At 44.3% G+C, this 15,142-nt stretch overlaps 1 protein-coding gene across 2 annotated transcripts in view; it reads right to left on the bottom strand.

Moving 5' to 3' along the window:
• The window catches only part of bcl2l11 (BCL2 like 11), a 21,553-nt gene extending 6,411 nt beyond the window's left edge, over positions 1–15,142 (bottom strand). Inside the window, exons 1-3 of one of the 2 annotated variants that reach the window (XM_064316968.1) lie at positions 14,781–15,142; positions 12,353–12,702; positions 8,324–8,457 (exon numbers count right to left, since the gene is read on the bottom strand). In XM_064316968.1, the coding sequence (XP_064173038.1) occupies positions 8,324–8,457; positions 12,353–12,702; positions 14,781–14,797 (501 nt within the window). In that variant the 5' untranslated portion in view covers positions 14,798–15,142. Of the gene's footprint in view, positions 1–8,323; positions 8,458–12,352; positions 12,703–13,522; positions 14,251–14,780 lie in introns of those variants that run through there. The other variant, XM_064316969.1, reaches the window with a different exon arrangement.

Below are 15,142 nucleotides of genomic sequence, written 5' to 3'. Positions count from 1 at the left end.
CGAAATGCGACATTTAGAGACGTTCCCTTAATCGACCCAGGCTCGTCGTCAAGAAGGTTATTTGAAAACTGTGAAAATGATTCGACTTCACTTGCAGTCAACTACGTGTTAACGTGCTAAACCCCTCCGTAATGCTACTTTCAAGACCAGCCAGGGTCAAATTTCTATTCTTTTGGAACACAAAGAAAAATTCCTAGGGTTTCAGGTTTACATATTACATTAAAAAAAAGGAGGTACGAATGCACAAGTCACTATGCTTGGGTTGGAATTGGCTAACAGACGCCATGAAATACGAAATACTGGCATGACTAAGCAGAGGAACCTATCCCTTTAATTAAATACAATCTGTATAACTTGTGTAACATTAACAAAACATCAAAGCCCGCCAGGAGCTAGGCTAGAAGGTTTTGTCGTGTTATGCAAACATATTACAAAAAAACATTGTTTTGTCTACTATCAAGGAAACCGTCTTAAAAACTTTAGATGACACGCAAAACACACTTATTTAGCAGATGTGAAAAGTGATTAACCTCATTCAATGCTTGTTGCACTGTAACCGAGTCTGTGTTTCGTAAAGACATGAGTCAATAGTTAGTCATATCAACCAAAATTTTCAAATGGGTTTGGAACTAGTTAATATTCTGACTCTCTGACAATACATGTTGTATTATTATAAAACAAGAAGTGAAATTTGTAATACCACCACACACAGGAAAAACAAGAAACCACAATTTACAGGACTAGAAATGTAGAAAAACAAATCCAACCAAGAGATCAGCCAGAATGTAGAGATGACTATGTGCAGTTAATGCACTGAAGCTCCCCAATATTCCAACAGATGCCTGAGTACAAATCTTTCTGGGGGGGGGGGTTCATGCTTGCATCTTTGGGATTGTCACTGGAAAGCTGCTAGATACATACATTGTACATACAATTCGAACATGTTTGGGAAAGGCCAAAATTTCCACGCGTGAGGACACCGACTCCCGATGTAAACTAACCCAGCGGCACACTTGACCCAGCCAGTCCCACCTGCTGCTGTGTCCTTTATGCGAGCCAAGGACAACACGGTAGATGTGGGACACCAGTGTATAAGGAGGGCATGCCACGATGCCAGAGCGCGCCAACTTTCAGTACTGGCTGCGGGCGCGCAGAGAATCTGCAGCCGTAGACTTTGGACGGCCCCTTTCGGATCGCGCGGGGACAGACGCGCGGTCGTTCGCGCTCCTCGCGAAAACAAATCATTTCAGCGGGCCCCACATCTGCTTTCCATCTGCGCCGCTCGCTCGCTCGGTGACGAGGTACCAACGTTTCTCACCCCGCTATCTGCCGTACGCCCCATCCCACCCCACCACCCCCTCGGTTTCTAGGCTAGGCCAGGCTAGGCTAGGCTAGGCCTGGCAGGCCCTAAGAGGCTCAGTCAGGCTCGGCTGACAGACGTGCAGACCGGCGGCTCATGACACAACCTCTAATTGGCGGTAATGTGCGCTTTTCTCTGTGGAGGAGGAGGAGGAGGAGGAGGGAGGGTGTTATTACATTCGTCCGTGCGCCCGCTTCGACTCCAATCATAGCACGCTGCTGGCCAGACTGGGGCCAGGAGCCACGGCTCCAAGGCAAAATCAATTGCTGAATGCTCTCTCTCTCTCCCTCTCTCTCTCTCTCTCTCAAACACACACATGCGGACACACATGCACTCACACGTAAACATATCTGTCTCCCGCGCATGCACACACACACACATACAAATGCACACACTCGCACATGAACGCAGTAATCTCTCTTTTTCACATACACGGGCAAACACTCATACCACAAACACAGTTCTCTCTCTTTTCTTTACTCCTCCCTCCCCCCCCCTCCACACACGCTTGTTTTGTCCCCCTCGCCCCTCCCACACTAAGACCGGGGAGGAGGGCGAGGGCGGGGGGTGGGGGGGGGGGGGAACGAGGCAGGAAGTCCACGTGTGCGCAATTGTTTACTGCAGGGCGGAGTGACACAGCGCAGCTCCCAAATTCATTAACCCCGGGAACACGACCGAGACAGACGGTACCATCCCCTCCTCCCTCTCTCCGCCCTCTTCCTCCTTTACTTTTTTTCTCTTTCCCTTTCTTTCTTTCTTTCTTTCTTTCTGTGTTATTCTCGCTGGCTCTTCAAATAAAAAAAAAGGAAGAAAAAAAAGAAAAAGGGAAACTTAAAACACGGCTTTTGAAGCAAACCCCGTCACGCACCGTCTCTTCGCCGTCGGGGGATGGGTTCCAGCCACACGGGCCCACAGCCTCACTCCACTGGCACGTGTCACAGGACCCATACCAGCACTGTCATGTTTGTTTTTGTTGTCAATTTTTTTCTAATGTCAGCCAGCTGGGCAATACTTACAAACCCCACCCCGACCCCCCCCCCCCCCCCCCCCAAACCACCACCACCTCGGCCAGCCACCCATTCTCAAGTGCCTCCCTGCTCGATCTGCAAGTGGCCAGCTACAAAAAAAAAAAAAACTTCAGTGAATCTGTGAATTATGCACGTACTACTGAGGACAGCCTGTCTCAGAGAATCTGTCTTACAAAGTCTGTCAATGGTAGGATTATGTAGCACCATGTGAATGGTGTTTTATTATGCGCAGTGCTATTATGGTGTATTGCTCACACAATGCATTATGGTTCTAGGATGGCATGAATTGGCTGATATTTAGTGTATTTTAACGCTTGCCGGCCCAAGACTACTCTGCACACTGGCGGATGCATGGTGATGTTCTCTTTCATTGCAAGTTCCTGCAGATAAAGTGCTGGGGGAAAATGATACTGTAACTGCGAATAAGTCTACCTTTTGGCACCATTGGCTGGAAATCAAAAACTTCCAACTTGGAGATACTGTCGTTAACATGAACGATTAAACATATACAACTTCCAGGACAAATACCATCAATTTCCATAGACCATATTCCATATTGATTCTTCAACTTCAGCGTTAGTAGTGAAAAGATCTCACAATGAAATAGAAAAATAATAAATGCCCAAAACTCAGAGAATCACAACTAGCATGCAGTTTTTTTTGTTTGTTTTGTTTTTTTAAAGACGAAGATTTGAAATTACAGCAAAGCGCAGGTAGGAAAAGCAACTAAATCATACTCCGTGGCGCCCCGACTAAAACTGGCGGTAAAAGCGGGCTTGCGTAATTAAAGCCCAGCGAGGAGTCCCCAGGAGATGTAACCACAGGCTAGCTTAATGGCGTTCTACAGTTGCATACCACAGACAGGCAGCGCAAGAGCTGGCCGCCCTCTCGTGTAGGCTATATTGTTTGACCCGAAGCCTCGCTTTTACCCGTGCCTCTGGATCTATAATTATTCCTGCGCTGCGAGGCCATTAGCATGTCTGGAGCAACGGTCATTATCGTAAAAAAAAAAGAAAAAGAAAAGAAACGAGTTTAAAGGTCTGCCGTTTTCGCAGCACGCCCGTGCTTCTGCTTTTACCGAATTTCGGAAATCGCTTTGTACTTTTTTTTTTTTTTAAATCACGAAATGAAAAGGTGCGCTACAGCCACTTTCCGGAAGAAAATTTCTTCTCGGTGGACATGGATGGCCTGCTAACGGAATCAGTCTTCACGGCTGCCTGTGACACCAATCAGGAAACCACAACCATGTCCAGCAGCAGAGGAGAAAGTATGAAATTATATTTGCAGTTAAATAACTACCTTGATTGAGGGGGTAAAAATAACATGAATGTACCTTTATGGTAGATACTATGAGGAAGAAGGCACGAGAGAAGTCGGAACTGCCACGGAAAAGGCCGAAAGGTTACGCAGCCATATCAGAGCGAGTCTTAGCAATACGGCATATTGGGTGAAATGACATGTACCGAGACATCAAATGGAAAAATAGAGAACACACAATAAGTGGCAAATGAGGCACAGACCACCAGGAAGGGAGGATAACATAAATCAATTAGTGAAAGGCACAGAGGTCTCAATTCACTTTTTTTTCCAGAATGAACCAGTGTTCAAACTCAATTTTGAGGCAAAAGCTAAAAACATTGATAGTGTTTATCACTTGAGCAGTATGTTTCAAAGCGGTTTAGACCTACAGCTGCTGTCAAAATGTGAACAAGAATGTTTCACACACCACCTGGTTATCTGTTCTTTTAGGACCACATCTTGCCCACAAACAGTACGTGGTGTGACACACACATGTTCTGAGTGCGGTGACTTCTCGAGAAAGAAAGTCCCCTGTGAGAATTGGACGTTTCTGGTAGAAAGAAAAAAAAAAAAAAAAAAAAAGCAAGGCAAGGCAGCCACAGTATCATGGCAGTAGAGCACGGGACATCCTGAGAACCAGGAAAGTTCTCCTTTTTTTCATTGTTCTGAAAAGTACAGAGAGTCTGTCAGCCAGGACAGGCGGTGGAGTCTGCTTTCAAACAATGCCACGCTTGCACCTTCACCAAATGGGCTTAAAGTTGTTTTTGTTTTTTGTTTTTTAATTTTCCCCCTCTGCTAAAGGGCCAATGCAAAGTTCTGTGACGATCACACGATACACATTTACAATAATAATGGTACTCGATGCCTCAACACGAATGTCGAAAATAACAAATTTCAACAATATTCAGTCATCTTACATTATTGCGTGTTATGGTCCATGGTGCCACGATGACACAGCAGTAGTTTTGAAAATATAGTTAAATTAGACAGGGCATTACCTGGAACACTATTGCAGAAATGTACCATTAATCACCCAGCATCTGTCAGAACAAGTATCTGTTTACTCAATACCTGACTCAGAGGGTGCCAAATCCGCAGATAAATCACACTTACATTGGAAAAACACAGACGAGGAAAGTGTCACTGGAAAACAGACAAGCCCGGGAGTTTAACTGAGATTAAAAATATTAACGTCTATCCCTTTTGTATGTAATTCTCTGTTGACTGTGGCACAACTCCACCCACCGAATCGTGCCTGAAAGGAACAACCCCTGATAAACACCTGCTCTGTAAGAGGACTCCAGACTGTAAATGTTTCCTTAAAGTGGCTCTCCTTTCCTCCTGTCCCATCTGTGAATTTCGTCAGAAACGTATTTGATTACTTATGTGTTTAGGCGCCAGTTAAACCATACACTCATAATCAAAGAAGAGTTGATTACGTTCCAGATGTTGGTGAACAGGGACACTTCATGTTAAACTGTCGGTAATCTGCAATTTTATGGTCATCTAATAATTTCATATTTAAAAATGGAAGTACTTGATCTGGGTTTGTCTGGGGCCTCTATTATACAGCCGTCTGGTTAACGGAAATGTGAGTATTGGGTCATGTGATCGGTGTGGAAGCAAAGCGATAATGGCGATGTGGCGAAGTTGTTTCCGGCACTCAGGACAGACGTTTGGGTAGGCTTTCATAAGGCGGCCTATCCAAAGGGCGTTGGACATCTCGCGAGCCACAACGGACTTTTCTTTCTTACAGTGAATGGGGCTGCTCTTGCTTTCGAATGCAGTTTACAGACTTGCTGGATTCTTGGCCACAAGGCCTTCCATGCTTCCTCTATGCTAAACTACAGGACGTTCCGGTTGGCATATTACAGTAAAAAGTTCCACTGCTGCAGTATTGTACCCCAAAGCTCTTTCTGAATTTCAAAATTGCTTCAGCTTCCTTGCTTAGGGAGAGCTGAGTACCTGGGTGGGTCTGTACATTACATTTATTTGGCAGACGCTTTTATCCAAAGCAATGTACAGTACGGGCATACCAAAGGCTATTGGAACAACTACAAAACACAGGTCCGATAACGTACAATACTCATTACAGATATGTAACAGTTATCCATAGCCATGAACACATTAAGTCCAGTTCACACAGTAAGCATAGGCTAGGTCAGAGAGTTATAGTAAGTCAAACCAGGAGGCATGTCAACAAACTACAACATAAAGATAATGATACAAGTGCAATATAAGTGCTGGATGGAGATACAAGTGTAACATGAAGTGCTACAGGAAAAAATGAGAAGGATTCAAGTAACAACAGCCATCCTATATTGGGAGTGCCCTGCAGAGTCGTGATAGTTAGTCCAGATACAGTCTGAAGAGATGAGTACTCAGACCACGGCGGAAGATGGGCAATGACCAAGTGGTTTGTAGAGGAACAGGGCAATTGTGGTAGTGCCAAAGCAAAGCACACTTGTGTTCCAAATGCAAGAAGTTAACAGGACAACAATTTGATGCCGCTTTCCCCATTGTGTACCAACACTGAGTTGTAATTAGTTCTGTTGTGGAATCTGATGCTTCCACAGCTGGGATGGTGCAGTGTTCAACATGCTGGCTCTTTCACAGCTTTCAAACACATGCTAATAAATATTTTGTGGTGCTTTTTTTTGTGTATGCCTTAGTTAAATAATCTGAGAGGTCGGAATAGCTCTTCAAAACAAAACAACATGCTGAAAAGAGATCCGTTGACGGGAAAAGCCCATTTGACTGACCATGAAACAAGCGAATGCAATCAAAATAATAACTTGTAAAGCTTGGTGGGGTTGAACGGAAAAACCAACAAAACCTTGCTAAAAGAAGAGATGGATGTGGCAAGGATGTGGTTTTTCAGAGAGAAATTGAGAGCTTGCCAAGTTCAAAAAGATTTGGACACTGAATCAACTTCAGTTGTACCCTGCGCCCCACAAACTCTCGCAGGTTTAAACTGTCAAACGGACTGAGATGGGGGGATCAGAAAGTCCGGACTTGAAAAATGTTTGAAGTGATGGAGTGAGGGGCGAGCGAACTTCCTGTCACTAATGAACCGAGCTGCGGTGAAAACGGTTTTACGCGCTTACGTGTTCGAGAAAAACGGAAACCAGGCACAGCTAGCACGATGGAAATATATCACTGTAGAGCAGGGAGTCAGAGGAAGAAAGGAAACGGGTTCACTCTTTGGTCTTGTTCAGCCTTGAACAAGAATCTGAAAGTAACCTATCTCTAAGGCAGCTACACAGGTTTACTTTGAGCGTACAGTAAACCTTTTTAAATTCCTCCCAAGTTATTGTGATTATGATTTCTGTGCCAACATTTTGGTACTGATGACTTGCTGAAGCTATGAATTATGTAAATTATGTAAAAGATGTGCATTCATGACAGTTTCACATTAACCTTGCATTAACTAACTCCTGGAGGAGACAAATAAATAAAATAATAAAAATGAAGCGCTAAGACTCAACATCTGACACAACTCCTCTTCTGCTGCGATTTGCTCAGTTCCTGACTGTTCTACCTTGTAATGTTTCTTTGATTTTAGTTTTTTTTTTTTCCCAAAGAAAAGTGATGCAACATTCAGAAACGCAACGTTGAGTAGCAACAGAAAACCTGAATAGTTAAAAGTCACACATTTGCTGATTAGCACAGTCAAAACTTTGGCAGCACCTCTACTGTAAATCACTAATTTGGGAGTAGGAAAAAAAAAATGGTTTCCTTCGTTTCCGTTTCCATGTTTCGCTAATGACGTACTGGCAAGGGGAAAAGAATGGCAACGTTCAGTTTATAAAAATAAAAATGTTGCTTTAGGAAAAAGAAAAAAAAAACTGGCTGTCTGACTGACAAAACCTGGACAGCTCTATCAAACCCCCGAGAGAGAGACATGGCATTGCTCCAATGCACCGAGAGTTTCATCACCAAAGTCACCAGTCTTTACCTGGATCCGCACCACCAAACAACCTCCCTCGCCAACCGTGCCTCCGCCCCAAAATCCCCCAAATCCCCCCCCCCCCCCAGAATCCCCACTGTCAGTTCCCTCCACCCAGACATGGGAACAGCAGGAGTAGTCACAGGGTATCACTCTTATGCTCTGTGTGTGTATGTGTGTGTGTGTTGAAAGACACTTTGCTGAAAGTGGCTAGAGCAGCTGAACCCCCCCCCCCCAACCACGCCCACTTTTACATCTTGAGGACAGCTGAGCTGTATCGCCGCTGAGCAGCAGAACTAATGATACTCTGTTACGCATCCCATGGAGTTACAACTAACATTAGAGTAATGTTACTCCTCACATGGAGTTGCAGCTAACAATACTCTGTTACTCATCACATGGAGTTGCAGCTAACAATACTCTGTTACTCATCACATGGAGTTAGAGCTAATGTCACTCTGTTACATTACTCAAATGTTACTCATCATATGGAGTTACAGCTAACGTTTCTCTAATATTACTCGTCCCATGGAGTTGCAGCTAACATTACAAACAATGTTATTTATCACATGGGGTTACAGCTAACATTACTCCAATGTTACTTATCACATGGGGTTAAAGGTCTAATGTTACTCATCACATGGAGTTGAAGGTCAAATTACTTAACATTACTGTAATGTTACTCACCCTGTGGAGGTAAAGGGTGTTCAGCTCGTCGCCGATGCGCCGCAGCTCCTGGGCGACCCAAACTTCGGCCCGCATGTCGGCTGGCATCGATAGCGACCGCGGTCTAAAAGGGCGGTGGGGAGCCTGAGGCATCTCTGCGGAACAGAAGCAACAGGGACTGGTCAACTCAAGGGGGGGACACATGGGGGCTCCACTGCTCTCCACACACTCAAGGGCCCCCCACAGTCTCCAGCCAACTGTCACCTGGATATCACACTCCCAGCAAACTCTCGCCTGGTCTTTACACAGGTGTGCTGGGCACAATAATGACAACTTGGCTATATAGCCACTGCAAAGAAAATGTTAACATTCTGGCACCTAGGCAATTTAAGAGAGGATATAGTCTAACAAAGTATACACCATGTAAAACACACAAAAAAAATTAGCAGCCTTCTGTTAAAATGCAGTTACAAACACACCACCATGTTGACATGCATAAATAATATTGCGCTTTAAAAGATATTAAGTGGCATTAATGAAATTACGAAGGAAAAGAAATCGCGCAAAAACAAACCCTGGACACCATTGCAATGCAAAGACCGGTTTGAGTCGTGTTACACTCTGCCCTGTCCCCAGACCTTAATTTAGAAGCCAGCATGACAAAGACCGCGAATATGAAGTATCATATGAATAAGCAATATCATACGAAACTCAAACGCACTCATTTACAACCACCGAATTGCAGGAAAGCGTAAGAACAGAATCGCAGTTTACCTGTACGTACAATTCAGAAACGCAGTAAAAAGGAAGACTGAAAATCCCAGCTTGTACGATGGCTCCTAAGCGTGCAGAAACCCTTGAGGTTTAGCAGCTAATGGTAATTTCTCCACCAAGAGTGACTTGTTAGAATACAGGAGTAGTGATCTCTGGGTATGAGTCATGAGAGAGCCAGATTACGGTTTCTCTGTTTCTCTTGCATAGGGTTTTTTTTTTTTTTTTTTACATCCGATATTGGCTATCACACACTCTGTTATAATTGCCAAATTTGCCCTCCGAAAGGTTTTTATTGGCCGCCTCTTTGGGTGTCGGCCAATAAAGGAGTAGAGCGACACAATCAGGAAATGAATACTTTGACTAAGTGCCGTGATATTGAACCCGGGCCCAAAATCTCAAGAGACGGCCAGCTGTGACAGTGCCAACCCACTCTGAGAGGGGGGGGGATGGGACGGACTATTAAGGAATGTTTCAATTACAAAATCAGCAATGGTGGGGATCCAGCGGTAGTCTGTGCACAATGGGCACAAATTCAACTGTAAGTGCAAATGTCTTAAGCTTTAGCAAGTTACATATTACATATTTATAAAAACTGCAATAACAGTAACAGCCGTGGTGCGTTTCCTGCAACAGGTGCAGTGTTTTATTTGACTGGTCTCCGTGTGTGTCAACTGAAAGTGCATTTGAAAAAGCCTCCACCCCACCCCACATACATGTACTTCGCCGTTTGGCCCAAGCCCTCCCACACCCCCCTCCAGCGAGTCTTGACCTGTTGCTTGGGAGCCACTTCTCCAGTGCACAAGTCTAGGCTTAAATACAGAAAAGCGCGTTGTCATTTTTTTTTTCCCAGAACCGTTGGATCCGGCAGCCCTAATCACCCCCACCCCCCACCGGCACTTCCTGCTCCAGGATTAGAGACGCGTGTCGAGCGCTACAGGAGGCGTTTTATCTGCGCCTCCCATCGGGAGGCTCCGTAATGAGGAGGCGGCGCGCAGCCTCCCCGTCTCCCGTGCACAAAGAGGCGCTGGGCGCTATTATGACTGCGGGGACTGGAGCGGGAGCCGCCGTCCCCCAAAAAAAAAGACGAAACGAAACGGTGAGCGGAAACATGACAAAAGGGAATCAGTCCGCTCCATCTGGCCCATTATGAAATCTCCGTTTCCCCTCCGTGCAGGCCGCCCTCAACCGCACGCGGTCAGGGTCCCCTGTGCGAAGGGAAAACCTTTCCGGCCCTGCCTGTGCTCTGGGCGTGCCCGTCGAGGCGACAGTTCGGATGTTTAGGGGACGAGCGACAAAGGCCTGTTTTGCCATCCGTTACCTTTATAAAAAAAAATATTATTTTAACCCTTTAAGGGGTGCAAGATCACAAAGATGTGATTTAGAATGCTCATGTCACAATCGCTACTGGTAACTGAAAGCAGTGGTAACTGAGTTCTAGAACACCGACTTGAAATTTTGGAGAGAGAACAAACAAACAAAAAAAAACATTTAAAAAACCCTACTCTTCAAAGGGTTAAACAAGTCCTGGATTACAAAAAGTTCTACAGGTAGTGAAGGAATAGATTTAAACACAAGAGCGTTCCGATAGCTTCCGGTGATTCAGTAATTGTCTGGGGCGCAGTATCCGGACATGCTTTTGTCCGGACATGCTTTATACTGTCAGAAGGCAAGGTCAATGAAAGTTGTTACTCAATGGAGATTATGTTCACCCTATGTGAAAGCATTTCTGCAGGGAGGAGCCTTTGAAAATCACAATACACCCATCAACAGAGCAGATGTAGTGACCCCAGTGGTTTGAAGAGAACGGCACGGGCACTGTCCATATCTAATAGCCTCCAGTCACCAGATTGATGTCCAATTTGGTATTTATGGAATATTCTGGAATGATCCATGACACTGCATTTTCAATTTTTATCAACAACAAAAAAGTGTGCCAATTGACTTCTCTTGTGGAAAAAGGGGTGTTGAATTCCTCCTGCAGAATTAACCACATCAAGGTACATACAGGCCGTACTGGTGTGGTCCAACACCCTCAATTGACTTTATATTTGTTTTTGTTTTTTTTGTTCATTACCAGTACACATACATGCTGTAGGGGTTTATATGCGATGTGTCACTCTTAGAACCCAGGATGTATATTACTAATGTGCATTCATTTGGTAACCATGAAAACAACACACTTTGGTGTGGGACACTCGTAGATGTCAAAGTCTGAGGGTTTTGACGGTGATGTAAATAAGTCCGTTCCTTTGAATGTCAGAACAGTTGAACCACATGATGAAACTGAATGATAATTTCATCATAAAGTTGCTGAACATTCCAGCCATTACCCAGTTACAATGCACTAAGCCCTGAATTTAAAATGTGACTCGTTTTCTTTAGGTAAACATGTCAAACCATGATTTTATTCAAGCACTGTAACGCGGACAAAGCATAAATAGTCAGTGTTTTTGGTTACTGATCTGTGGACTCAAACCAACCTAACAAACGGGTATTTGCAATCCTACTCGAAGCAAGAAAACGCAGTTCGCTCGCAGAAGGAACTCGTGTGACTATAAATGTAGACCCATACACTTGGCTCTGAGCTACTGGCGTGTTTCACGTTTTAATGGCTAGACTTCAGTGAAGCGTGCCTCAGAAGTTCAGTGGAGCAGAACGAGGTGGGGTCTATTTCCTTAGACTGCGCCACAACACGGTGGGAAGCGCTGACGGGTGACCGCAGTACATCGCGGAGCCGACTGCACCGCCACATACAGAGAGGACATATTCATACTGAACTCACTCAAAACTTGAAAAAAGGTTGCGAACAACAGAAGGAAATCGCCTTTAAAAAAACCCGGTAAAAATGAAAATGGCAGGCAGGAACGACTCGGGCAACATCAGAAACGAGATAAATCCAATAAATAAGTAGCGCACGTCACTGACGAGTAGCATGCAATCCTGAACAGTTGCGGGTGTAAAGGCCTTGTTGTAGGCTACTGGGGACACGAATCGCTTATTGCGCGAAAACCCAGAACAAGTTTTACATTCGTCGCTTGACGCAGCAAGCCCTGCCTAGCATGTGGTGAAAAACGATGACAGCTGTCGTTTGAAAATAAGATTTGCTTTAGTCAAGCAGCCAAAACGTCAGGCTAATAGGCTACTGCCAGTTTAGCAGGCGGTAGACTAAGTGGACTTCGAACGCGTACCCAGAAATGCGCCGCTTGCGCGTGGGAGCACTGGCTCAATGAGACAGAAATTTAGGAGACACTGAACTGTAGGGGAAAGGGTTCTTACCATAATGCTGCGAGTTTTGGTGCACGTCAGATATTCGCCGCTGTGCGTGGGTAATGACTTGGCTAGACGGACTGGGAGTTTGCGTCGACTTGTTATGGGTCATAAGAGGAGAGCTTGGGACAGAATCGCAGTCGAAAGAAAAGTATCCGCTGGACGATCTGGATAGCGTTCTAAACACCGGGGACCTGGACTGGTAACCAAGAAGGCTATGTGACATCGTAATTCCTCCGCGAATAAGGTCCCCTTCGCCGGGCCGGCTGGATTGGGAGTCTGCTCCGCTACTGGTCTGCGACTCTCCGCCTTCGCCTCTTTCAATTAGGGTGGTCGGGCCATTCACTCGATTTTGTCCTCTGCAGAATAGATAGAGCAGGGGTTGTTATTTGTTTATTATTCGTTCCATGCATTGCCCCCCTGTGCTGAAAGACGTCACTTTTAGTGTGCGTTGCTAATTCATTAGTTCCCAGTATGGACACTCACCTGCGTGTATTTTTTTTTTAAATAAGTTTTTGTCTATATTTGAAAGAGGTTATAGTAGGGTACTCTTGAGCGGAAGACTATGTTAAAGACAAATTAGTTTTGTTGAGAAATGGTGAATGCCAGCGAGGGTGAATTTCACCGAGGCCATTAATTTAGCCATTCTTTTCCCTTGAAGCGCTCCCTCTCTCCCTGGCCCCATTGTTCACTGCAAAATGCTGATGACAGCAGTTTCCACAAGCGGACAAGGAGGAAAAAAAGAGAAAAAACTGGCAGGCGTGCGAGTTGTAGTAACTGCGTCACAAATAAGCTCCCTTTCTAGCCAAGTTTACTTCCTAATTACGTTTTTGTTCTTTTCCAGCTATGAGAGCCAGATATTATGTACTTTTTTCGTGTATTCAAGTGCTTAATCCCTGTTTTTAATATTTTAGATATGAAAGTTCCAGTCTCCAGTCGGCTCCAGTAGGTTTACGTGATTTCAGTGAAATATCAACACCCAAAGGCTACATATTCCAAAATAGCTAAATGTCTACTGTTAAAAATGGTGTCCAAAAACATTGAAAATGATGTTTGTGCAAAAGTGGCGTGCACTTTAATATTAGCTCGATAAAATATCCGATACAATTGTTCCCTACAAAATCTCCCTGAATGTGCTTTCTCAGAGCTACCAACGATCGTTACGAATAGGCTACTTACATTTTAAAGACAAGCGTAGTATAATGTACAATCCAGAAGCTCTATTATTGCCCGGTTTATTATTTATTTAACACTCCAGAAAGATAAGAATCATTCGCCGAAAATTCCGCGAGAATTTCGGAGACTTCCGCGCGCAACTTCGTGCAGCTCTGTTATGAAAACTTAATCTCAGCGTCAGAAACTTTAAAGATCCAATACAGAAACATGTGCCCAAACCGTTTGATCTTATTGGATTAGTGCTTCCCTGATTGGCAGACGATTAGCCAAATGAAACGCATCCATGAGATCCAACTTTTCCCAACCCATTACTGCCTCCCAGAGGTAAAAAGCGGAACAGCGGTTATCGGTCTACTGTATATATTTTTACTACATGTGTCCGGTATGGTGGTAAGAATTCAAAGTCTGGTACTTGCAGCGAGTAACTGTTGATTTGCGTGCAACTCGACGCCTGACACTGCATCGTTGTCGTTGAAATCCAAACAACAGACAGTAAACTATTGCTTCGCGTTGATCGCGTTGAGTCCTCTTCATTGTCAAACTGAATACAGCCAGTCCACAAGATGAGCTGTTTTTTTTTCTTCTTCAAGCCACTCTACGGGTTTAGACAGCCTGTGTATATTACTCTGTGAACGTAACGTAATTTAAAACAAACAAAAACAAATCAGCAGTATTGCTTCAGTTTTGGCGTTCTTGTTCCATCTTCCAATACAAAATACAGACACTATTCGAAACAACTGCTTTGGTGGGGTTACAAAAAAAAAAAAAAAAACGAACAACAACCCCCCCCCCCTCCCCCCCAAAAAGAAGAAAAAAGCATTGCCTACCGCTTGTGCCAAAACACCGATGGACTTGTTCGCTCTCATGCGCTCGTTATTCGGAAGTTCACTGAGGACGAGGCGTGTGAATTCAGTGCGTATGGTGTACAATTCGAAATATAAACCAAGTCTTGCATTTAGATTTGAATACAAAAGTCGCGATATAAGCAACATAATCCTATCCAATCCATAACCCACTGAATAAATGTAATTATGTCAGCCCTGGATTCTGCCACAAATAGCTGATAGACGGAGTGTGAACATGATACGTTCTCAATCACAGCAATGGCATGTGTTTAACGTCAACAGGTTTGTGTTAAGTTAATTTAAAGTCGAAACTACATCATCGTGCGCGCGATGTTGGACATGACAATAAAGTAACGTTGTAAAGAAAAGTGCCATTCTAAAATTAATTACCTCCGATGCAATGTATTTGCACTTACCTGGGCGTACGGGACATATCCAAATGCGCTATATTTAGCAGCACATAACAGTTGTAGAAATGACAGACTAAAGAAAAAAAAATCGGCAAATCCGTTGTTGAACTTGCTGTCTGACTCACCCCGGTTTGTAAAGCGAAAAAGTGTAGGTGTTCGGGTAAACCTAATCTATATATTTCGGTTCAAACGTGAAATGTCAGTAAGATATTTTTCAGTGAGGTCCAACGAAACGTTTTTCGGTCGGTTATGTCTGATTGCAAGACATCCCCTTGAATGGAAATACATACAAAAGTTTTTTTTGTTACAGCAGATCGCTGCGAACGGCTCCCCGCAGAACTTGCTCACGTCCGTCTCCGAAAGAAAAG

Source organism: Anguilla rostrata, chromosome 18 (genome assembly GCF_018555375.3).
Source record: "Anguilla rostrata isolate EN2019 chromosome 18, ASM1855537v3, whole genome shotgun sequence".
Taxonomy (NCBI): domain Eukaryota; kingdom Metazoa; phylum Chordata; class Actinopteri; order Anguilliformes; family Anguillidae; genus Anguilla; species Anguilla rostrata.
The sequence above is the reverse complement of the archived record's forward strand: the minus strand, read 5'-3'. Positions and strand labels throughout refer to the sequence as shown.